At 51.0% G+C, this 25,331-nt stretch overlaps 1 protein-coding gene across 1 annotated transcript in view; it reads right to left on the reverse strand.

Annotated features, from left to right (window-relative positions):
* ADCY2 (adenylate cyclase 2) overlaps positions 1–25,331 on the reverse strand; it is a 406,568-nt gene that overhangs the window by 3,522 nt on the left and 377,715 nt on the right. Inside the window, exons 21-24 of the mRNA XM_082723386.1 lie at positions 21,061–21,207; positions 19,402–19,509; positions 5,499–5,613; positions 1,421–1,545 (exon numbers count right to left, since the gene is read on the reverse strand). Of these exons, the coding sequence (XP_082579512.1) occupies positions 1,421–1,545; positions 5,499–5,613; positions 19,402–19,509; positions 21,061–21,207 (495 nt within the window). The remainder of the gene's footprint in view (positions 1–1,420; positions 1,546–5,498; positions 5,614–19,401; positions 19,510–21,060; positions 21,208–25,331) is intronic.

Genomic DNA, 25,331 nt, shown 5'->3' on the forward strand with positions numbered 1-25,331 from the left:
TGCTGGAACATTCCTGCGCAGGGGGAACAGGTGACCCACGGGCAGGAAGGCCCAGAGGCCGTGGTGGCATCAGCACACGGTGCAGCTGGACTGTCAACACGGCGGCCCGTGCCCCTCGTGGGGGGAAGCGGGTCATCTCCTCAGACAGTGACCACCGCTCAGCCCCACTTCTGTGACAGCTCCGTCTGGATTGGCTCTCATGAGCACAGCCAACCGGCTCTCTTCCCTGGCAACAGCGGTTTGGCCGGGAAGCCCCGGCTGTTCCTCCCCATGTCAGCTGTCCTCTCCGCCTTCTCGCTGTCGCTCGGTCGCTCACTTTCAGCGACAGTTGACTAATCATCTGGCTGGAAGAAGATGAACACTGAGAAGTGATGTTGGGTCCGTTCCACATAAAAAATTAGGGATATGCTCTAGGAAGCTCACAGGAATGGAATCCTCTTGAATGAATGGGGTGGGGAGCGTGAAGGGAAGGTGAGCGGAGGTTGAATGAAGACCCGCTCTTGACGACGTGGGAGCGCGTCTCCTGCTAAAGTCAGTAGAGAACTCGGAGTCTCTGCCACAATGTTAGAGGCACAGTTATACCTGAGGGCCCTAGCCCAGCCGAGGCACACAGAACAGGGACTTACGGACTTCGTGAAGGACCAACACAAGAAAAAGTGTATGTCCAATGGTTTCGTACAAACTTGCCATGTGGCAGGAGTTTATCTTCCATAATATAAGGAGTTGGAGTGACATGTGGAACCACTGCTTTTTGGAGGTGAGGCAAACTGAAAGTTCTGCAGAAACACGCACACACACATTCTTCTCATTAGAAGTCAGTCTCTCCTTCTAGATGTCTGGTACCATGTTCAAGCATCCTACCTTGGGTGGATTCCAGCACTTTCCCATCACTCTAGAGAACCAAACCCCATGCTGGTCCGATTTGGCACTGCTATTACCTATCACCCAGAATTCTACCCCCCGCCTTTCCCCAGTGGGCTCTATTCCACTACCCTCTAATTCAGCCACCGGGACAGGAAGTCTGGGGGTTATGTCTGGTGTTGGTTATACTATCCCTCTCCCAGGCAAAGCAACTTCTGAGGTGCTGGGCCATGAGACGGAAGAGGAGGAACATGTCTTGCCCTGACTTCACGCTCAAGTATCTGACCGCCAAGTTGATTTTCACGATCGTTGACTTTCACCAAGGCGATAATCTTTATATTATTATATTCCTAAATTATTGCTAAGAGTGAGGACAGAAATGAATTAACCTTTCCCCAATAAAAAAGGACTTCTGTTCATGTCGATGTGTTTTGAGGTTTCCTCAAGATTTAAGTAAGTTTCAAGACTCTCTGTTTCAGTATGTTATTAACATTATTACACTTAATTGTGGTTTCAAGAGGACAGAACCGATCAATGCTTACAGAGCACACTGAATTACCTGTATTTTGTCCAACACGCCCGTGCTGTCCATCCTGCTGGCCACATTTACGGTGTTGCCCCAGATATCATACTGCGGCTTCTGAGCTCCAATGACACCCGCTATCACAGGTCCGTGGTTAATACCTGTAGCACAGCAGAGCCAGGTAGATTCACGTCACAGCCACCGTCTTAAACAGAAAAGCTTCACAAGGATATTCCCGAATCATTGTTGCTGAACAAACATTAGTTCAACCCATGGGGTTCTAAAGCAAAGAAAAACATTCTTTTCCCTTCTTAACCTTGATTCTTGATTATGTCCTCATATATCATTATTATTCCATTGTTATGTTTTTAAAAAACCCAACATAATAGTTTCCTATGTTGCTACATAATCTTAGGCAAGTGACGATCACTGTATTTCCCAATAGTTGTGGAGTTAGTGTTAATTTTGAAATACACGTCTTTCTGCTTGAAATAGCGACCCTGAGTGCAGTGAGTGGCAGTTCTGCTGCTGCTGGACTTCGGGGTCCGTGCCGCCATCTCGCTGAACGCCCCTCACCAGACACCAGAGATGTGTCCTCACCTGCCGTGCGCTGTTCCACGCGCTTTATATGTAAAAACCCCTGTGGTTCTCACAACAGCCCGGTAGGGTGGCTACTGTCCTCCTCACTTCCAGCTTCGGGCATGGAGGCAGAGGACGGCCGTCAGACAGGCAGCAGACGGCAGAGACAGGTGGCTCCATGGCCCCTGCTTGCAAGGACGCAGCCATCTTATCCGCCACACGTGTCCCATGCCCAAGGCTTCTTCCCACCTTGAGGGCTGTTGCCTTGGATAATGTCCCAATGGCAAGTTTACTGAATTCCAGAGGAACATGTTTGTGCTGGGCTAAACCACCTTCCAAAGGACTCCCTGAACGTGCACTGCGCTGCTGAGGCCGCCTACCCACGTCGGCGTCGAAACAACAACAGATCTTAGTAGGGGCAATACGGACTCAGATGTGAGGGAATTCGGCCATAAGAGGCTGCGGCCGATAAGCCCAGGGAGGGTCCCCGGAGGCTCGAGTTTGCAGGGATCTTTGGGTAGACAGGCTGGCCCCTCGTGGGCAGGTACGTGGGTTCTTGCCCCCCGGAAGCTGGGCTCTTTATAGCTTTGCCTCCATTAGACTGAGGACACCCCTACCTCTGGCATATGTCTCCTCACCAACCGTGATTCCCCAGGGAGACCCCCCAGAAGTTTGCCGGAGAAGCTCCGGAGTCACTGCTTTCCAGCCCAGATGGCCAAGACCCCACTGATCGGACGGATTTCTTGCTATCCCAGCTGGCCCATGTGACTTCCCAGATAATCGGGCACCCAAGACCACTGTCAACATTGGTGACGGTGGCTGTGACTGCCCCTTCAGTTCGGAACCGTGATTATAAGCCCATGGTTATTACATGCAGACACCTGAGCTCCGGGTGCGTTGAAGCCCTGGAAGTCTGATCAGCTTCTCTAATCAGAGAGGCCGGGCCCCTCCCCGACCCAGTGCTCCAGGCTAGATGAGTCCTTGCCCAGCATCTCAGTCCAAACAGGCAGACCCACATGTCTCACGGGAGTAGTGTGGAGAAAGGCCCCAGAAATAGAAACAGAAATACAGACATGGGTCGATTGTGCCCCTACATTTTCTGCTGGCTCTGAGACCCCTGCCTCACTGCGGGGTCACCTTGCGTCGGTTAAGGAGGGTGTTTCTGAGCGATCCCATATCCCACTCCTGAACTGCTTAGCGAGCTACCCTTGGTTACAGACCTAAGCCCAAGATTCCTCTTTGCAATGGACAGGTGGGCAGGAAGCAGAGTAGAACACCGTTCTGTGAACACGATTCCACAGAATCTTTGAAGGTATGCGAGAAGTGAGCAAGAAATTCTGCTTTTGCCGAGTACACAATAATGCTTACACTCTGCTTTAGACACCCCAAATAATTTATTCTAGCTGCTGGCTGGTGCTCTCGAAGCCCTCTGCCGTCAGCTTTTCTGCTGGCTGCTGAGTCCTGCTTGGTCAGCGCCTGGCGGGGGCGGAGGGTGGGGGGGAGCTTGGGTTGATTCCTGGCACCGGGTCAGTCTACTTAGTGCAGGGATGTGCTCGAACCTTGGTCCCCGCTAACCGACTGATTTTGTAGCTTGCCCTGCAGAAAAGGACCTGAGGAGTGAATTCATCTCTTCTTACTTGTATCATTTTTGGGGGAAATATTACTCTTCCGAGTTCCTACCGCGAATGGCCACTGGATGGCGCCACGCAGCCAAGTGCAGCCAAGTGCAGCCAAGCCGCCCCCAGAGTGAGGCCCAGGGCTGGGGAGAGGCAGCCCCGAGGCCTGTGAAACACAGAGCTTAGGCTTCCTCGGAAATCCCCAAGAGCTGGTGCGAGGAGTGAGTGTGCAGATACTATTTGTTACTCGATAAGCAGAGTAAAGTAAACACTCAACAAATTCCTGCCAAAGAGGGTCGATTCCATTCCTTAATTTGGAAAATGCGGTTATGGTCTAGACCAAGGAAACTGCTTTTTTGGGATGTAAGGCAGGTGACCCGTGAACAGCTGTCCGCATCTCACCCTGCAGGGAAGGGTGGTGCTGTTTTGTCTGTAAATGCTTCTCTACACACCCGTCATGCCCCCAGGTAATAGATTTTTTTTTTTTTAATTTTTCTTTTTATGAGAGCGCTTGATGTTTGAAGAGCTCATTCTCTCAGCTGCCAAAACAATCAGGAGGCTCTAGGGTCAAGGGGGCGCCTCCGAATCTGACCTGGTCAGCAGGCCGTGGGGCAGCCCCCGCCTGCCCAGCCCTGCTCACCGCCGGGGAACGCAGCGCCTCCCCGAGCCCAGCTGGGCCCACAGGCGAGGAAGTCGGAAGGAAAAGGCATCCAGGCGAGGACACTTAACAGCACAGACGAGCACCTTCAGCTACAGACCCGTAAAATATGCCCGGGTTTTAAAATTCAGCACATATGCACAGCAAAGGAAGAAAATCACTCTAAATATTGGGATTTTTTTAAAGTGAAAATCTGTATGCAAATGAAATGAAAAGCCATTCCAATGGAATTTATTATGAGACCTACTCCTATGTGGACTGGCTTTCAGAAGAAGCAAAATGTGTGGCCAAGAGGAACATAAAAGGGTCGAAGAACCCGCACGCGCCATGAATGGCCACGACTGTACCCCGGCCAGACGGCGGTGCGCTGCGCTGAGGGCTCAAAGCACACTTTTTATGTGTATAGACGTTTGAAAAACGCAAGTAAGCGTGAAACATGCTCATGAGTCAACTTAAAGTAAGGGAAGAACTTACTAGAAAACGTTAGAAGAAATTTAGAAAGAATTTAAGTGTTTTAAAGAATTTTAAAGAAATACTTTTAGACAAAGTTGGCTTGAATATGCAATCAGAAAAGCTGTGGGTATTTCAGAACCTGGGACACATGTTTAGGGTTCTTGGAGGTTGTGACCCCCAGGGGTGTGTGACTATTTCAACAATTCTAAGATGCCTTTAAAAAAAAAAAATACATATATATATATACATATATATATTTTTTTACATCACAATAAAATTATAATTTACATTACAATTACATTATAAAATATATAAATATATATTAAAATACATATTTATATATAAGTATATTGAACTATATTAAATGTTATTAAATATATTTAGATATTTAAATATAAATAATAAAAGTTGTGGATCTCCAAGCCTGGATGCATCTCCCAGCCCATGGCAGGTGCTGATTTCATTGGCAGGGGTCCCTAAACTCATGGGGTGGCTTACAGTTGATGCTGTGCCGCCGGCGTAAGGCCGCACGCAGGGCTTGCAGAGGGACCCTGGCTGCAGGGGTGAGGCAGCGCGGCTGGAATGCAGCGGGAGGACCTGTCAGCGCTCACAGCCGGGCTCCTACCAAAGGCCGTTTTGTCTTCTAATTTGTACAAAAGCGTCTCAGGGGCTCCTCACTTCCCTGAGCCTCCCCGCCCCCCATCCGGCCCTCCTGCCCCTCAGACGCAGGGCTTGGCTCTCCCGGGACCCTCCCCAGCCGGTCCCCGCCGAGCCGCGGCCACAGCTGCGGGATGGTCCCAGGACATACCGACGCGCAGCTTGAAGTCATTGAAGGAGTGCTTGTTGATGGCGTCCAGCTTGGCCACCAGCGCAAAGGCGAACTCCACCATGGTGCCGATGTGCATGTACTGCCGCTCGGGCTCCTGGACGGACACAAATATTTAAATATTTATATTTAAATATCTAAATATGTATATGTGGTCCGTTTACACTATGGACGGAAGCAGCAGGGGTGGGGGTTAGAGCTCAAGGGGCAGGAAGACAGTCCCTGGGTCGCATGGCGGGCTCCCGTCAGGAAGAATGCCCTAGTCCTGTGGGGTTTTACCCCCGCACGAGGAGGCCTTGTGCCCCCATTCATTTCTGTGGCCGTGGGAGACCTGAGACCTAGGAGACACGGAGCACCCAGACAGACACCCAGACAGAAGACTGCCAGGAGAGCTGGCTCTTGGATCCCCGCTGCCTCCCACACCCATCTCCCTGCCTTCTCCACCGGGCTGGGGCCTCCTGTGGGACTGACCAACGCGAGGGGCCAGGGAAGGTCCGGGGGTGCAGGGGAGAGGGCTGGGTCCATTTCTCCTCTTCCCCACTCCACACCCGCCACAGCTCCCTCCGGTCTGGAAACACCACATCTTCCTTTTGCCCTGATAGGAGAAGGGTGCTCTGTGTCCACCCAAATTCATAACCTCCAATACCTCAAAATTTGTATTTGGATATTTTTACCTCCATCATTAAAGAGGGGATTAAGAACAACTTCCCTATGTCCCTGCCATTGCACTACTGGGTATTTACCCCATAGACACAGATGTAGTGAAAAGAAGGGCCATCTGTACCCCAATGTTTATAGCAGCAACGGCCACGGTTGCCAAACTGTGGAAAGAACCAAGATGGACTTCAATGGACGAATGGATAAGGAAGATGTGGTCCATATACACTATGGAGTATGATGTCTCCATCAGAAAGGATGAATACCCAACTTTTGTAGCAACATGGACGGGACTGGAAGAGATTATGCTGAGTGAAATAAGTCAAGCAGAGAGAGTCAATTATCATATGGTTTCACTTATTTGTGGAGCATAACAAATATCATGGAGGACAAGGGGAGTTAGAGAGGAGAAGGGAGTTGGGGTAAATTGGAAGGGGAGGTGAATCATGAGAGACTATGGACTCTGAAAAACAATCTGAGGGTTCTGAAGAGGTGGGGGGTGGGAGGTTGGGGTACCAGGTGGTGGGTATTGGAGGGGGCACGGATTGCATGGAGCACTGGGTGTGGTGAAAAAATAATGATACTGTCATGCTGAAAATAAATAAAAAATAAATTTAAAAATAAAAAAAAGAGGGGATTAAGATTAAATTGGGTCATTGGTATGACTTATCCAGTATGACACGTGTGCTTCGAGAAAGGAGACTGAGACACAGACACATGAGCGGACCCTGCAAAGACAGGGGGGGAAGAGGGTGTCTACACAGCGAGGATAGAGGCCTCCAAAGAAACCAACCCCATCAGTGCCTCGGCCTCTGACCTGCAGGCTGGAGAACTGGGAGACAACAGATTTCTGTTGCTTAAGCCTCCAGTCTGTGGTGCTCGGTGACGGCAGATCCCTAGCCGACCAACACAGGGCGACGACTCCCTCCCTTCCCGGCCCCAGGCGATTTCTCATCTCTTGAGGAACAGTCATCACACGTCACACAGAGAGAGCCGAAGGAAAGGACAAGTTCAAGGTTTCCAATGAAGGTAAGTGGGAATGTCTATTCCTATTTGCTATTACTTATATTTGTGACTATTAACTCATATTTGTTAATTTATATTCACAATGAATTTCTAACACCTAATTATGCTTGTAATTCCTTTTGGAGATCATCTTTCTAATATTTCTATTTTTGGTTATATTTTAAACACTGACTCTCTATTAGCATACATATATAATTCATAAAATGTATTCCATGTCCTGAAGTTTCCCGCTGCCCCAATACTGATTGGGGGCATCAGAATGTGGGGTGACATGTAGACCCAGCCCCGTCCACTGGATCTGCCCAGCATCTGGGGCTCGTGGTTCCCCGGCGTCCGTCTCAGCACGAGAATCAGCGCGGTCTTTCATATCCGTCACTAGCCTGTGAGCTCCCCAAGAGCAGAGACTGTTTTCTGTTACTCGGTGTCTCCCCAGCATGGCAGTGTGTGGCCCAGGAGCAGCACCCGATGCCTGGTCATCGAGGGACTGCGCTTACACTGCCTGGCGTGGAGCCAAGAGGAAATGTCTGGGAAGAACCGAGAGCATCGTCAAGCTTTGGGGGGAGGTCAAGGCCAAGGGATGCTCACTGGGGTGGGGGGTCCTATGTCCAGGAGCGGCCATTCATACATCCCTGAAGTGGGAGAGGGCTCTAAGGGAAGAAGAACACATGGGATATTCAAGCAGGGATGGGGGGTGGGGACAGAGGAGGAAACCAGTAAGGACTCTGGGAATCCCTGCGATAAAAGCAGGAGAGGTGGGCCTTTGTGGAGCTCAGGTGGCGACTTCTGGGACACGTGCTGGATCCTCTGGGCCCCAGGGGAGCTCCGTCAGAGACAGAGAGAGCTCTCCAGAAGGTCAAAGGGGAGGTCCCTGGTGAACGGGGAGGGGAGAGCCCCCCACGCAGGGCGGAGATAAAAACCAGCTCGGAGGCTCTCCGTAAGGATGACGGAGCAGGACGGTGGAGGCAGTGGACGGAGCATATTCGAGGTGACAGGGAAGTGGGGAAAACCAAGGCCAAAGGACAAAGGAAAATGGCAGCAGAGTCACTCCATGAGTCCACGTGTTTCAGGAACCGGAGTCAGGAAGGCTAGCACTGGGCAGGTCCGTTGCCGTGGGCCCTGCTGACACCTGGGCCGGGTCATTCCTTGTCCTGGGGGACTCTGTCCACAGAGGCCAGCAGTGACAGGACGGCTGCCTTCCAGGAATGACAGCCCAAAAGATGTTGCCTGATGTCCCTTCGGGGGCAAACCTCCCCCCCCCGACCCAAGACCACTGTGCTCGATCATCTGAACGTGAGCAGGAAAGAGTGTCCATTCCTGGTTCAGAGAGAACATCTTCCTCTCATGAATTCTGTCCTTCTAGAGAAAGACCAATAAAACCTTACTGGCACCGTAAATCCTTAACATGGAATGTGCGAGGAAATGCAAACAGCTTCAACAGCCGGAACCGGGGAACAGACGGTCAGTGGATGTCGGCGAGGACGCGGTCATTCCTTCAGACAGTGCGGCGCTTCCGTCCGTGCACCAATGCCTCCTGTCTCATGACCCCCAGGGAAGGCGTGATTTGGAGGTTCACGCAGTCCCCCGGAGACATCATGCCCTGAACAGGGAGCACGAACTCAACAGGGAGCTCGAAATCAATAGGCAGAATCCCGTGTCACTAACATCACCGCTGTCCAAGCAAGGAGCACAGATTTGCAGGGGCGGGGCCGGGGGGAGTGACATGGTTTGCTGCCACCGAACGGCGGCACAGCAAACCCCTCACCGAGGAATTATGAATGGAGAGACCAAGTCGGGGGAGTGGGTTTAAATCCAATGTCAATAACTCATTTGGGCTTAGTAAGTTCTTGAAAAAAAATGACGCTCCATCTTTATGCTCAGAGCTCAGTTCATTTCAAAAAATCCTTAAACTGAGCTTTTGATAAATATTTGATGACAGTATAAAGCAGCTCTTTCTCCCACGATCAAAATGATTTCTCTCAGATGTCTCCAAGTATTTAAGCGACTTCCAATGACACGGCAAGGAGGTGCATTCCGTACCCAGAACCCAGAAGCTGTTTGCTTTGGAAATCCCACCAGCCAGGAACGCCGCTTAAAGCACATGTATGTTTATCGTGGTCATTGTATGACCCACGTGACCGTAAACCCCGGGCTCATGCTTTAGGCTGAAATTCACACACGCCTCCTCTCGAGACCGCTCTTTTCTCCTCGCCGTCTCCCACCCGTCACATACTCACGGAGCACCTGCTGTGGGGGCATCTGTCTGCTGCTGAAGGGTCAGAACGACTGTCTAGGAGCTTTCTCCCCTGCGAGATTTTTTTTTTTTAAACATTTTATTTATTTATTTGACAGACAGAGATCACAAGCAGGCAGAGGCAGGCAGAGAGAGAGGAGGAAGCAGCCTCCTTGCTGAGCAGAGAGCCCGATGCGGGGCTCAATCCCAGGACTCTGGGATCATGACCTGAGCTGAAGGCAGACGCTTTAACCCACTGAGCCACCCAGGCGCCCCTCCCCTGGGAGATCTGGATGAGACCTTGCATTCTCGAAAGGGAAGGTCTGCTCCCTCCCACATGGGCTGATCATCACAGGCTGGGGATGGGCTCTCATGTGGTGGCTCTGACCACCCGAGTGTCCGGTACCTGTCGGACCTGTCAGGTACCTGGGACTCCCAGCTTCCCAGTGTTAACCAGAACTCCGAGGCATAAACACATATTTGGGGAAAACGGCCTGACTGCTAGGCCATCCGAATCTCCGAAACTTGGATTCAGGTGGGCTCTCACTCTTTCCCATCAGTCTCACTTTCCAGGGAACACAGTTTATTGAAATGCACATTACACAATGTTCTGGAAGCACCCCCCACCCCACCCTCCCGTTTTAAACCATTTCTTAAGAGGAAGTTAGTTACCAAGCACAGCGCTCACGACGTGGAGCCACTGTCATGGTTATGAGAGCGTGTACCCCAGGCCTGGTTTTCAGATACATTAATGAATGAGGGACACGATTGTCCCTATGAGCACTGGGACATGTAGGTTCTGTCCTGGCTGCTGGAAATATCTGAATAATTGTGAGCAACATCAACATCGTTGCTGGTGTATTTAATCCTCACAGGGAGTCCCATGAAGGACTTCCTGTCTCTATCCCCGTTGTGCAGACGGGGAAAGAGAGACCCTGGGTGGTTAAAAACTGGCACAGGTGGCAGACCGGGCGTCCGACTCCAGGCCTCATCTTAGCTGCCACGTGGCCGCCCGCCTTGCGCGCATCGAGACTGTGGCGGGACCTTGGCTGTTTGCATTTTGTGTCCCATCTTCATCTCTGTGTTGCATCTTTGACTTTCCTTCCATTTTAGCTTATTAATTTTAAAACTTTCGCATCACATTCATTTTTGTGAGCTTCCTCAGGGACAGGTTTACGTGAAATCTGCACAAACAGGTCGACAAACAGGTAAGCGGTCTTCCGTGATCGTCTTGCTGGTCAATGGTGGCGGGAGGGTTGGATGAGGAGTCCGAGAGGCACTCAGCTGGTGGGGAGCTGGCCCCAGGAACGGCTGGTTAACGGCTCTGGAACTAGCCATGCGGGTGGCTGGAGCTGTACTTGGCGACCCTAGTGCACACCCAAACGGTGTGTCCAAAACTAATACGATTATTTCATCTCCACAAGGATAGCCCTCACTCTTGACTCTCCTGCTCTGCTAACGGCGTCATCGATCGCAGATCCCTGTATCAGAAGCCGGAGGTGCTGGCAGCTTGGCCTTCTGTGCGGCCGCCCCTCTCCCCACCCAGCCCCCAGTTCCTACGTCTGCCTCCCCTGGGCTTCCTCCTGCCACTCACGTCTTCCTTTATTTCCCCGGGACCAGCATTAACACTCTGACCATCCACTGCCTGTCTGAAAGCAGGACGTTCCCCCAAATGACTGCCGATACCTTTGGTCCGGCAACCTTGGGTTCAGCCCCAGGTCCTGTTACCATCAGCTGTGTGGCCTTTGCTGAGTCACTTAACTTCTCTGGGTGTCGGTTTCCTCATCTGTGATGGGACAGTAACTGCCTGTCTCCTAGGGTTGTGGGCAGGGCGAAATGAAGTGGTTAAGTGAATTCAGGCTGTATCCCCGGGGCTCAGGATTTATTTCCTTTCTTTTATGATGGTTTAGAGAAGCATGTCGCTCTGCTTGACGAGAAAATCATCTAGGAGGAAAATATCGGTCAGAAACTGTCTTATGCCCCAGTGTAGAACTTTCTCCCTTTGCACACATGGAGCATCCTACAGAAATGTATGCCTTTGGCAATGACCGAGCGTCTGACATCTCCCGAGTCTTTGAGATTCCCAGTCTATTCCATGAAGATCAATGGTCTGGTTTCTTTCAGTCTTTAGTTTCCTGTCAGTAGCATGAAAGTGGGAAGACATTTCTCTCTGCTTACAACACATCATGGGAGCTGATGTTTGTACAAAAATACACAGCAGAGACCCGAACTATTTTCTCCTTTTCCAGTAAAGGAGACGATGGTTATTGGTTTCGATGGGTGCTTGAGCTACAGTGACACTGCGGCAGAAGGTCTCAGAGTGACCCCTCACTTCTTCCTCAGTCAATTTTTTTTAAAGATTTTATTTATTTATTTGACAGGCAGAGATCACAGGCAGGCAGAGAGGCAGGCAGAGAGAGAGGAAGGGAAGCAGGCTCCCTGCTGAGCAGAGAGCCCGATGCGGGGCTCGATCGATCCCAGGACTCTGGGATCATGACCTGAGCCGAAGGCAGAGGCTTTAACCCACTGAGCCACCCAGGCGTCCCTTCCCCAGTCAATTTTGCAAAGTCCCTCCGCTATGGACTGAATGTGTCCCCTCAAAATTCCTGTGTTGAAGCCTGAGCGCTGGTGTGATGGATTAGGAGGGGGGGCCTCTGGGCGGTGGCTAGGTCACATGGTGGGGGGGGCTTATGATGGGATTAGTGCCCTCACGCGCAGGGGCTGGGTACAGCTTGCTTCCTCTCCCTGTCTTCCACCATGTGACACACAGCCAGAAGACAGCCATCAGCAAACCGGCAGGAGGGTCCCCACCAGACACCTGATCTGCCACTGCCTTGGTCTTGGCTATACCAGCTTCCAGAATTGCGAGAAATAAATGTTGTCACCCAGCCTCTGGCCGTCTGTTAGGGCGGCCTGGGCTGGCGGAGGTGGCCTCCAGTAGTGCACGGCACCCAGCACTGAGACTGGTTGCACATGTGCCATTCCTGGGCTGTAAACTCCGGAGGGCGGTTCCAGAGGAGTCGGCCATCAGCAAGGAGCTGTCACCCGGGCCAGTGGGGAAAGGAAGCATCCGCTGGATGTCCCACCAGCTAAATAAAATCTAGACCCACCCAGCCAGAGGCGGAGCCATTAACCCGAGTCCCTGAAGGCGGAAGGAAAACGGTTCTTGCTCATGGCGTTGCGGGCAGCTCAGTGTCCCTAACACACTGCGTGAGCCGGTACAGGAGTCTCCCGGATGGATCCCCAGGAGCCTGGGATCTGGTCTGGGGGACGGGGGGAGCCGAAAATTGGAGAAACGTTTGTGCTTGCCGACAGCGGTGTCTCTATAGGGCGAACTCGGCAAGACCCAGATGTGGCAAAAGGCGGTGCTAGTAACTAACTGTCCTCAAGCTGCAACCCTGGGTCGGCCGGTGCATTTGTGTGGATACAACAAATAAACGACTACCTTTACTTTTACAAGTTTTTAAAAATCAGGTTAATTTTTATAGAAATAAATAATTCAATAGATTAATTTTAAAAATTCTCTCTGCTTGACTTATTTCACTCAGCATAATCTCCTCTAGTCCCGTCCATGTTGCTACAAAAGTTGGGTATTCATCCTTTCTGATGGAGGCATAATACTCCATAGTGTATATGGACCACATCTTCCTTATCCATTCGTCTGTTGAAGGGCATCTTGGTTCTTTCCACAGTTCGGCAACCGTGGCCATTGCTGCTATAAACACTGGGGTACAGATGGCCCTTCTTTTCACTACATCTGTATCTTTGGGGTAAATACCCAGTAGTGCAATGGCAGGGTCCTAGGGAAGCTCTATTTTTAATTTCTTAAGGAATCTCCATACTGTTCTCCAAAGTGGCTGCACCAACTTGCATTCCCACCAACAGTGTAGGAGGGTTCCCCTTTCTCCACATCCTCTCCAACACATGTGGTTTACTGTCTTGTTAATTTTGGTGGTTTTGATTATCATATGGTTTTACTTACTTGTGGAGCATAAGGAATAACATGGAGGACATCAGGAGAAGGACAGGAGAAGTGAATTGGGAGAAACTGGAGGGGGAGACGAAGCGTGAGAGACCATGGAGTCTGAGAAACAGACTGAGGGTTTTGGAGGGGAGGGGGGAGGGGTATATGTGAACCTGGTGGTGGGTATTAAGGAGAGCACGGATTGCATGGACCACTGGGTGTGGTGCATAAACAATGAATCTTGGAACACTGAAGAAATAAAATGAAGTTAAAAAATTTAAAAAAAAGAATAATTAAAACGAGTGAGACGACAAATGCTTTATAAAATGGTAGTCCCCCTACCATGGAAGAGCGTAAGAGCTTCCAGGCACCCCTCTCTGCTTCTCCCCTGCCTATGTTTTCTAGTACTACAAATTGATTCTTTTCAAAGCACTGCTGGCCACGGGTCTCAATCTACTTGAGACCGAGAAGGAGAGCTGGAGGTCTGGCTTACTACAGCAGTAATATAATCAAAGCAGGAATTTGAGTGAAAGTTCATTCCTGTATTTTGGGTTCAACATATCTAAGTTCTTTTTTTTATTTTTTAAGGTTTTATTTATTTATTTGACACAGAGAGAGAAAGAGCACAAGCAGGGGGAGCGGCAGGCAGAGGCAGAGGGAGAAGCAGGCTCGCTGCCGAGCAAGGAGCCCGATGTGGGACTCGATCCCAGGGCCTTGGGATCATGACCTGAGCTGAAGGCAGACGTTTAACTGAATGAGCCACCCAGGTGCCCCTCAACTTATCTAAGTTCTTAATAATATTTGTTTGAAAAAGATCCGAACGATATACACCATGGCTAAGAGCAGAGAAAGCCCAATCCTTGACTAGGGCGTGCAGGATGGACTTCCTCTGGGATCCAGGCCCTCGCCTTGAACGCGGAGCGGTGAGGGCCCAGGAGGCAGCGGAGGGAAGGAGGTCACACGGCGTGGCGAGGCGGTGCGGAGAGCACACGGGGCCTCAGGGAAGCAGCTGCTTCCATGTCCCAGTTGCCGACTATTGTCATCAGGGATGAGGATCAGGTAGATAAGCTACCAATTGTCGGGAGAATTGGAAATGATTTTTTTTTTTTTTTAAGTAAAATGTCCTTTTTCTAAGAACAATACCCTGTAAGTCAAGAAGAGCATACTTGTACCCACGATGTACTCTCAGGGCTTCCGGGGTGAAGGCCATGGCAGGAGCAAGTGGGAGGCTTTGCAGCTGTGCAGCCTGGAAGCAGATTGGGGGAGGGGGGGCTCCTGGCAGTGAAGGGAAGGGTCCCCGGCTTCCCTCACAGCCCATGTGTTTCTCAGGCGCACGTCCGTGGGGGGATGAGTGCGGTTAGAACGCCGGCCCATTCTCAGTCTAACGCTTCACTTTCTGACAGGCCCCTGCTTCCTTCGAGAACAACAGTCAGCGGTCATGCATAAGGCAACCAACTACTCAGTCTCATCGTCTTCAAGCTTAAACAGAGAATGCACTGTTTCATTTAAAAATACGAACGAAGCAAAACAAAGGCAGACACAAGAGCCGTGCTCTGGCCAGGTGCGGACAGGCTGCTGGGTCTGTGCAGGTCCCTGTGCGGCCTCCATGGGGAGGAAACAAGAGGGAACCGAGGAACACGAGCTCAATTTCACGCGGCTCTTCTCCAGGTAACTTTGCCTCTTCTCGGATTTAAGAAAAGCACCTTAATCCTTGATCAACCTGATACATTTTGCAAATTGAATGTCTTTTGTTGTCAAACTAAATATTTGGCTAAAGAATGAAGAGAAAGGGTTTTTTTCTTGACTTAGAACTAGAAAGACAAGTAGATAGGTTACAGGCAGGTTACAAAAGGCAGAAGAGAATGTTCATTTCTTAGAAAAATAAAATATCCACATTGATACGTATCACATGTGATACGCCCCTCACCCCAATCAAAGGTCATGCACTTTCCTTGCAGAAGACCTGAGCTGCAGTTCAAAGTGTTTCTAGGATGACCTTACCGAGTTCTAGTTCAGTGCCCTGCATAAACACAGCTCACACGGAGTAAACGGCTGCGTGGACCTGACAGCATATCCTACTGCATTTATGTCCCAAACCCTTCTAACCGTTCTGCAGAGGCAGCAATGGCCCTGTGCAGAGCCGAGCACGAGTCACAACTGGGTCATTACGGCTGTCAGCCGTGCCACCTGTTCTGGCCACGCAGTAGTCTGTGGATAAAACGGGCCCGCTCCCCATTTTACGTGAGGAAACGGGGGGGGGCAGATAGCTCAGCTATTGTAGGACGTCACGAGCAATCTCACGGGACAGTCACGCTCTTTCCGCACCACCACGCGGGCCATCGACACTTAGGACAGAGTGGGGCCTGGGAAGAAGTCAGGAAGCAGCTCGCGGGGAGCTGAGAAGGCCGGTTTAGGGCCGGTGGTGGATGAGGGCAGGAGGGATGGGGCCTGCGGGGCAGGGAAGGGGTGTCAAGGTCAGGCAGGGGCCGCAGAGACCGAGGGGTTCAGACTGGATCTCGGCGTGCGGCCATGAACGTGGTGCGGGCGGGGGGGGGGGTGTGCGGTGCGGAGAAGCAGCCGAGGGACCCAGGGCCCCGGAGCAGTGGGTGAGCCCTGCCCGGAGCGGACGGCCCTGCTCTGTCGCCACTTGTTCTCTCTGTGCCCTTGGGCCAGTTACTGCTCTGCTGTGCCTCAGTTTCTCTTCCTCCATCTAGGACGTGGGTGGTTGCGGGGGGATCTGTTAGGCTTGTTTAAAGCAGACCCAGGAGGGATTTCAGTAAGTTCACAAACGTCACGGGGAGAAAGCAGAGGGTTTCGACCAGCAGGAGCAGGTCCCTGAAACAGGGAAGGAAGCCAAGTGCCGTCCTGAGCAGGAAGGTGGGACGTCCTCCACCCCCCACGGAACAAAGCCAGGTCAACGCCGGGCACAGCGCCCCCTGCTGGGGATCTCGGCGGGGGGGGGGATACCACCTCCCAAGATGAGGCTGTGGGACACCGGCCCTCCACGGGGACCTGGAAACACAGGCCTGGCCCATGTCCGGATGGCGATGATGCGGCTGGCGGGGGCGGACTCTGCAGGGGGATGGATCACGGATCGATTATGGGGGAGGCCCTTGACAGAGACGCGGTGTCGGGGTCTGCGAGAGAGACCCCAGGCAGCAGGCAGCCCAGCGACGGACCGGAGGCTAAGGAGGAAGGGCTTCTAGGTGGAGGTGGCCACCGGCTTGCCCAGGGGCCGCAGACAGGATTCCGAGAGTAAGTGTGCGGGGCACACGACCCGACTTGGGCTCTGGAATGTGGAAGTGCTTCCTGGTGTTCAAGAGTGGGATTTACGGTGTCGGGGCTCAAGAGGGTGAGGGAGGAAGGGACGGGCAGAGTAAGGACTCTCGGCCACAGAGTGCGCCTGAGGGCAGGGAGAGACCCTGGCGAGCCAGCGTCCGGGGAGGCAGAGCACGACATGTCCGGCTTTAGGGGGTGATGGGGGGCGCGTCCACCCTACAGCCCCAGCGCTGAATGGGTTCTCACGCAGCAGCATCTCTGAGAATCTCCACTCCGAGCCTCCGCCAAAGGGGACCTAAGGTCTGTGGGTGACCTAAGGTCTGGAGTGGGTGCAGTCAGGTCACGTACCCTGAAAGGCTCACCAGGGCAGATTGGCCTGCGAGGCCTCAGGGACAGGGTTGGGATGAGGTGACGTGAATGGGGGACCCCCCTTTAGGCACAGAATTTTCAGGAGGTGGCAAAAAGCTCAACAATCAGGACAAATGACATCCTCGTGCGATAGTTTGAAAATAAAAATGAATGCAGAAAAATCCAGAATGAACTAAAATATCAAAACTTGAAATAAAGGTAAATATGTGGAACGAATTGTTTCCTGCCAAAATTCCTATCTTGAAGCCTTAAAACCCTCTCCCCAAGATCTCTTTCTCTCTGCCTCTGCCCTGCGAGGACACAGTCAGAAGGGGGCCGTTACCAGCAGGAAGAGGGGGTTCGCCAGCCCGTATCCTGCAGGATCGCGACATTGGGCTTGCAGACTCCAGAGCCACGAGGCAGGCCACGTCTGCTCTTTGAGCCCCTCCGCCGGTGGTGGTCTCTTACGGCAGCCCTCACAGACTAAGACAGTAAGTGCTCAACACCTCACAGCCTCAGGCAAGAGGAGAAGGTCCCTTCCTGTAGGTAAGATTTTATGTTACATTTTAAGGCTTAACTTTTCCCATAACATCAAAGGTGCTCAAAAAGTATAAGTTTGCTTCCATTATAGCCAGGAAAATAAAATGATCATCAGTTCTGTTTTTGGTATAATTAAGGTAATTCAAGATAATGTCTGGGCGCCTGGATGGCTCAGTCAGTTCAGCGTCTGCTTTCGGCTCAGATCATGATCCCAGGGTTGTGGGATCGAGCCCCGTTCAGGGCTCCCTGCTCAGCTTCTCCTCCCCCGCCTGCTGGTCTGCCTGCTTGTGCTCTCTCCCTCTCAAATAAATAAAATATTTTAAAAAGTTATACATTTTCATACCTCTATCTTATAATTTTCCAATACTGTAATGTTCTGTCAATAAAAATCTAATTATTAAAAATACACAATACCATGTATGCGGGGCTACACATTTCTTCATTTGCCTCTGACACCAAGATGGCTTAGGAAGGCACTACTCAGAACCCAAGGTCAGAGTCTTCTAAGGTTTCATTTATTGCTCATATATTTTACTTTTTAATATTTTATATTATTTTACGTATTATAATATACGATATTTATTAATATATTACTTTATATTTTATGTTATTTATATTTTATATTATTTTTTATATTTTACTTTTTAAATTTTACTTTTCCTTATTACTAAAGTAACGCTTACCTATTAAAAAAATAATAATCTGGAAGCAAACACCCAAGGAGAAGAGCAAATGGAGTAAGTTGGGAGACTGTTAGCATCACCAGTCAGTCAGAGGGTTCACGCTCCAGCCTCTGCCCATGAATACTGAGGGAAAGGAGCAGAGGGAGCTCTGTGGAGCATGCTGCTGTCTCTCTGTCCCTCTCTGGCCCCATCCAGTCTGTGGGAGGGGGTTGTGGGGGAGGGAGAGAGCCGATGGGCTCAGCCCTGGTTTCTTGGGAGGACTCGGCCTGCCTCCAGCAAGCTGTGCTCTGCTAAGTTCTGTTCCTCTGAGTTGCACCCACCACCTCTGTCTCCACAGCAAACCTGTCTCCACAGCAAACCTGTCCTGGAGGGACGCCTGGGTGGCTCAGTTGGTTAGGCAGCTGCCTTCGGCTCAGGTCATGATCCCAGCGTCCTGGGATCGAGTCCCGCATCGGGCTCCTTGCTCAGCAGGGAGTCTGCTTCTCCCTCTGCCTCTGCCTGCCTCTCTGTCTGCCTGTGCTCGCTCTCTCCCCCCATCTCTCTCTGATAAATAAATAAAAATCTTAAAAAACAAACAAACAAACCTGTCCTGGAGCCATCAGGGAGCCCACTGTCCTAAAAGGGAGGGGGTTCTTGTTTACTGAACAAGCGACACAGCATATCTACACACACACACACACACACACACACACACACACAGAAACAAAACACAACACAACAGAAAACCCCCTCAAAACTATAGTTAATTGAATGAAGATATTCAATTTTGCCCCAACCACCTTCTCAACCAAATTTCTCAGTGGTCAGCGTGGTTTTTGGACCACATCAGTTTTAATCAAAAGACCAGGAGCCAACTCTAATGAGTCATCCTAAAATAAACAGCTCTAATCTTCTACCCTTTGTTGTATATTTATCTGGAATCAAGCAGCTGCCAGACGGGTTGTTTTTTCCTACCCCTGCCGACCAGAGAAAGGAATTCTGTGAACAGACCCTGAGAAGCCTCTGGAATCTCTTTTTCTCATTGGGTCTTGATCACTGAGGTTTAGGTTGTTTGCACAGTACAGTTTCTGAGTCAGCACATGGCCGTTTGGGCCCCAGGGAGGGTCTATGGGTGGAGCTGAGGCTCCATGTGCTGTTGGGGGGCCGATATGTCTGTACCTGGGCGTGCTCCTGGCTAGGCACGGCGCTCAGACCCGTCGCTGCCATGTATGTGCTGCCAATGGTCTTGATCTTTTCAACTCCACTGAATTTCGGCTTGGACAGTAGCTGGAAAGCAGAGACAAGCATTCAGTGACTTAACTGGGTGCACTTTCTAAAGATAGTCTCAAACTCTAGTTCACAGTTTTAGAAATACAACTTATTTCAACCACTGCTTACTCACACTTTGACCTTGGGCTTGGTTGAGAAAGAACACTTTATATGCTCCATAAAGACAGTGTCCTTGGATGGAAATGCAGTATAATGTTTTACTTCCAATTGACATGAATTAGCTTTTAAAATCTGAAGAAACTAGGATAAATTACAGTGCATGGCCTCAAATAAATTTCCCACGCTGGGTTTGAAAGGCTTAGCACAAACATGATTCAGTGGGGGAGGTCTTCTGTGCATGGGGAGGGTGATTTATGACCAATTATAATGCTGAGAACTGGCTTTTTCTTCTGAGCTCAAGATGTAAGGGGAAGAATGATCTAGAATGTCTCCTCTCATTAGCTCTGACCTGAATATTTCTTGTTCAAGTTTCTGATATCAGTTACCAGCTTCCTACTGGCCTCCTCCCCATCCAAGTACATTAGGACTTGTGGTGGGTTGGAGAATAGGTAAAAATAGGAGCAGAAGCTGTAGGAAAGAGAAGGGTAGAGAGGGGAAGGGAAGGCAACCCTGAAAGATGCTGTCTGCCTCTGCTCAGGAGGACAATGGGACCAACTGAGGGCTGGGAACATCTTGACCCTTTTTTGGGCATACCAGTGGGAATCTCTACTTGCCATGACTTCACCGTAAGTCTTGAGTCAACCTCATAGACACAATGGTGGGTACAGAAAAATGTACAGGTCACACAGGACATTTAGAAGGTTGGCCTGAAACCATCATATCACATCAATAATTTCATCACTGTATTTCAAAGTTCCATGGATCCTGATGAACCTAAGTTCATGTACATCAACTTTGCTATATTTTGCTTGATATCTGTAAGAATGATGTAGCAACAACCTTAAAGCCACAAGTGTGTTTGTTCTTACCAGAAAACAAAACACATTATTCTCTATGTAGGCAGAATACTGGAAATTGAAAAATGACAACTATTTCAAATTCTGAAGCATATACTTTGTCCCTTCTAAGATATGTTATCCCTCATACAGACTGCTTTTTCAGTAACAAAGCATATCATCCCTGCACAATTCAAGTTGATATCTGACCTTGGAGTATGCTGAGATAGATATGCCAATAATCTACTATGATAAATACATTCATTATCTCTTTTTATATCAAGAGATAAGCAAGCATTTTCCTTGGAGCTCAAGCCTTTTGAGAAAATTCATGAGTACACTGGAAAGACATTTTATTGATATTAATTTTGGTACTTGTACCTGGGGATCATACTATCTCACAAAAAAACTGTATCTCTCTCTCCAAAATTAGTCAAGGACCGTAAGAGAGCAAAAGTCTTTCATTCTTAGCCAGCCACCAAAAATTACACCCAAAGACGTATTTCAAGATATGCCACAAGACTGGACTAACTTCCCCCGCAGTGGTCACAAGAATGCTACAGTGTGGGGCGGGGGCTACCCCACCGGGCAAGGGTAATTCTCAAATACATACATCATCAAAGTCAGCGATGATCTCATTCAGGAGCCGAAGGCATTCCAAGCCCTCCTTGTTCACATCTGATTCCGTGTAGAATTCTTTGAAATCCGGAATAGAGGCAAACATGACGCAGACACAGTCATAGGACTGGTGGTATAAGTCCTGCCCAGGAGAAAGGGAGGCGCTGAGCACTAGGAAACCTTTTCAACAAACACACTCTGCAGGCAAGGGTTTCTCTATGTTAGAACTGGTGAAGAAATCACCCAGTATCCCACTCCGCCTCCCCCACACCAGCCCCGAGCACATTCCAGACCGTGGCTGTTGGTGCCTGGTGAAGGGTTCTAAGGAGCAGGAGGCGGGTTCCGAGTCCTCTGTTCCCACTGCTCTATCAGCTCATCGGAGGAGTCCTTCCGGTAGAATCCCTTCTGCCACCCCCACCTCGGACCATGGCAAGACACCACAGACTTCCGACTTAGTCAAAGAGGTATCCTTTAAGCAACCGAAGGCAAACAAAACCATCTCCCAAACCAGTCTATTGGCCTACAGTGACTTGTGATGCCTAAAATGACACCCTTTGCATTGAGGTCTTTATGCATTTTATTCTTTAGTGTCCCCTGAAAGGAGCAGATGGAACCCATCAAGGTAATTCTCAATGACACTAGAAAGATCCAGTGAAACTCCCCAGGTTCCTTACTCACACAGAATCAAACACCAACACTATTACTCAACATAGCCCTTTGTTTTTAAGTAGAAAGAGGTTCATATTTCTTTATCCATACACATGAATAAAATTACAATGTCTTGTCAATATAATTTTAAGGTGTTTCCATAATGTTTTCAACATACAGCCTTCAAGTTCAGTGACATGTTCAGAAAGGGAGGGTTGTTTTGTAGGCACAGAGGCTGATCCTCGGTGAGGAGCTGTCCTCCCACTGGCGCTCGCTCATCAGGGCCCCCAGGTGACACGACACTGGCAGGAAGGCCAGGTGCCATGGCGGGCGCAGTGCAGCATGGGAAATACCCCTCCACCAGGGACCATGAGGAATGTTCTGTTAAACAAGATGACTGACCTCAAAGTGGAGAAAGAATGCAGGTGGCCAGGACTTCCTGTGTGCCTGTCAGGGGGAGGGAACGGACTCCGCATGGCTGTTATGACGAGCTCTGCTCTCTGGGGCACCCAGGGAGACCGCAACTTCAACAGCCCTTGTAAAGGGCTCTCAGAAGAGCCTCTCAGAAGAACCGTTCTTCTCCCACTGAGGTCTCTTAACAAACACATCAGGACAATGGCGACCCACGAAGGTCACCACAACGACTTCCTGAAAAAGCTGAAAAAAAACCCGTTGGCTTCCTGTTCTCAGGGCCAACCGCCCTGCAATGCCTTCTGCTCCTGCCTCATAATCTTCACAAAATACATGGACAATGGAATCAAGGTTTTTCTCTTCTACTCGGCTCTCCACATGGTTGTGTTGGCTCATTGTGCGGACGGTACTTTGTCGGCGGAGCTCTTTGTGAGCATCCGTGCGCTGGGAAGGCAACGTGGGGCCCGTGCGACAGGCGAGCTTAGATTCCAGTGAGTCTGATGAAGCCGGGGAGTCAGCGTACAGGGGAGCGAGAACCCGCTAGAAGCCTGTTCTAGTTAAAAATGCCAGTTTTATCAAAGAAATACGCATTTCACTGACCTCCCTACTCCTCAGGAAAAGGAGTACATCTGCAAGACAAAGGGTGTTTTCTGTCCCTGCGTGTCCCCACTGTCTGCTGACGCTGGCCAGAGCGAGTCTGGGGAACGAGGATGACAGGAGGAAGGCCGGGAACGGTCAGCACTGACCCAGCTCCTGCTGCTAGAACACTCCACAGGCTTCATTACCTTGCCCCTGGCCACCGTCCTACGAGGCTGTGCTATTATTCTCAATGTACAGAAGGGGAGACTGAGGTCGAGGGCGGTTACATTACTTTCCCAAGGTCACAGTTACCAAGTCTGATGCACACTTGACCCTTACAGACGCTACACTTTACACGTGAACCCGCATGTCCCGATGACCACGGAGCGTGCGGCTGATTCAGGGGCAGTGCAGGCCTCCCACCACGTGTGCATCATGTGACCTTTTCTCCTTCCCCCGCGGTCTTGAAGGGCAGGCAGAAATGGGAGACAAGGAAACACAGCACTGAACGCGGCAGCATGGGAGAGGGTGCATATCAGACTCCGCAATGGTTTGGAGTCTGATAAAACACGGTTTATCTGTTGGAGGGAGTCTCGCATGCTATCTCATTCCGCTGTCCTCAAATAGGAATGCATGGGAGAGTCACCAACGGGTTTCTGCCCCTGACCAATGGTGTGTTTGTTTTGGGAAAGGTCCGTAGGTTTTTCTGCTGTGCAGCCTTGATTATGAACTACAGACTGAATGAGGAAATGGAAGGTCAGGGGAGTGGGGTGACCCAGCAAGGCTCCCGCTGGCCTTGGGGCCAGGACTACTCTCTAGAGCCCTGTTCTGGCACTCTGCAGGTGGTGAGTACTGCTGGGGGCTTGGGCTGCAAACCTCTCAGCCACTCTCTCTACAGAGCAGGCACTGGGAACCTCTGGGGAAACACCAAGGGTGGGCATGGCTCTCTGGCCCCATGGTCCCCAATTCGAGGCTCAAGGACTCTTCTTGAGAGCCAGGGGTGCATCACCAATGGGAGGCTGCATAAATTCTCTGGAGCCAGTGACATGTGCGGAGCTTAGAACCATACCCTAAACTCATGAGAGGTCCCCTCAGGTATCTGGGTTGGGCTTGGGGCCAGAGAGGACCACGAGCTGATTGGTTGATGGCCTGTGCTTGTCTCATATTTCCAGAGGATCTGGGCATGGAGGCAGGGCAAGTGGGCAGCCTTTGAGGAGATTCTGGAATTCAGGATCTAGAATGGGTGACTCCGGTTGGGCACATGGCTGCCAAGAGGCATCACTGAGCTTTGGAGTTAGAAATGAACCTGGGCGTCATTTCAACCCTCGCTCACATAGAACCACTCGGCCCAACAAGCTCAAGTAATTAAGACATAAGAATGAACAACTGCGTCTCTGTGCCCACTGCCCCTTGCAGTTTGCTGAGTGACACCTGTTCTTCTCCTACTCAAGCCAACCCTGGACGAAGACTTGGGACAATGCTGTGACTCTTCCTTCACTCGTGGGTGATTCAAGTCCCCCTGTCAATAATCAAAGTGCCCAGCCCAAGGAGAGGTCAAAACTCGGAACCTGCACGTGAGGCTCTCCTTTAGCAGCACAAGCCTCTGCAGCGGGGGGAGCCTGGGAGGCAAGGGCCCCGACTGGCCTCTACACTCTCACATGTGTCGACTTCGACCCTCCCCAGCGTGCTTAGTCAGGCTTTGCAGGTCTCCAGGGCACAGGCCGGGGAGGGAAGGAAGCGTCTGGCGGAGCGGGAAAGCAGTCCCTTGGCTCCATCCCGCTCCGGGGCCCTCGCGCCTGCCCACGTTGCCGCGGGTCACTTAGGGACTCCCCGTCGCTTCCTCCATCACTCAGCATCCCGCCCGAGCTTCCCTTGCCGTGGACGATACACTCCCTCCTGCTTGGGATCACTCTCTGCCCCAGGCTCTCCTGCTCTCACAGCTCCTCTGCGGGGGCCTGTTCCCCCTCCAGGTGGCTCTGTAGAACAGCATCCCAGAGAACCCTATGCCAACTGTCTTTCTCTTGCTCTGGCCCCGAGCAACGTTCAGCCTCCTTTGCCCTCCCAAGCCCCGACAGTTGCGTCCCCACCCGCAGCCCCAGCTCTCTCGGCCCAGACACTTTGATCAGCCCCTGCCCTCTGCATTTCCCACTTGTCTGGGACCTGCCTGTCCCCTGTGTCCCCCAGAGGTAGGTGTTTTCCCAGGATGCCACTCAGTGGTCCCAGCATAGGGTACACATGGCAGGTCCTGGCGCACGCACAAGGCTGGAGGTGAATGAAGATCCCCGGAGGCCTGACCTCTCCCTACATCCTGTCCAGCGGGATGTCTAGCCTCCTGCCCGTTCGGATGCTTCCTGCGAGGGAAGGGCTGAGCATCATGCAACCAGTGTTCAGGACGAGCAAAGGGTAAATGAGCAAAGGGTTCGGTGCCCTCTCTGGAACATGGGAGCTCCTGCTGCGGGTCACAGACAGAAACTCACGCTAGCACCTGGCCTGTGTGTGTGCGTGTGTGCGCGCACACATGTGTGCGTGCGCGCGCGTGTGTGTGTGTGTGTGTGTGCACGCGTGCCCACTCTCTCACATCCTCCCCCCGGGCCGGCTGAACGCTGGGCTTCGCACCACGTGTTCGGA

The sequence above is a fragment of the Mustela nivalis genome, assembly GCF_964662115.1.
Source record: "Mustela nivalis genome assembly, chromosome: 3".
Lineage (NCBI taxonomy): Eukaryota > Metazoa > Chordata > Mammalia > Carnivora > Mustelidae > Mustela > Mustela nivalis.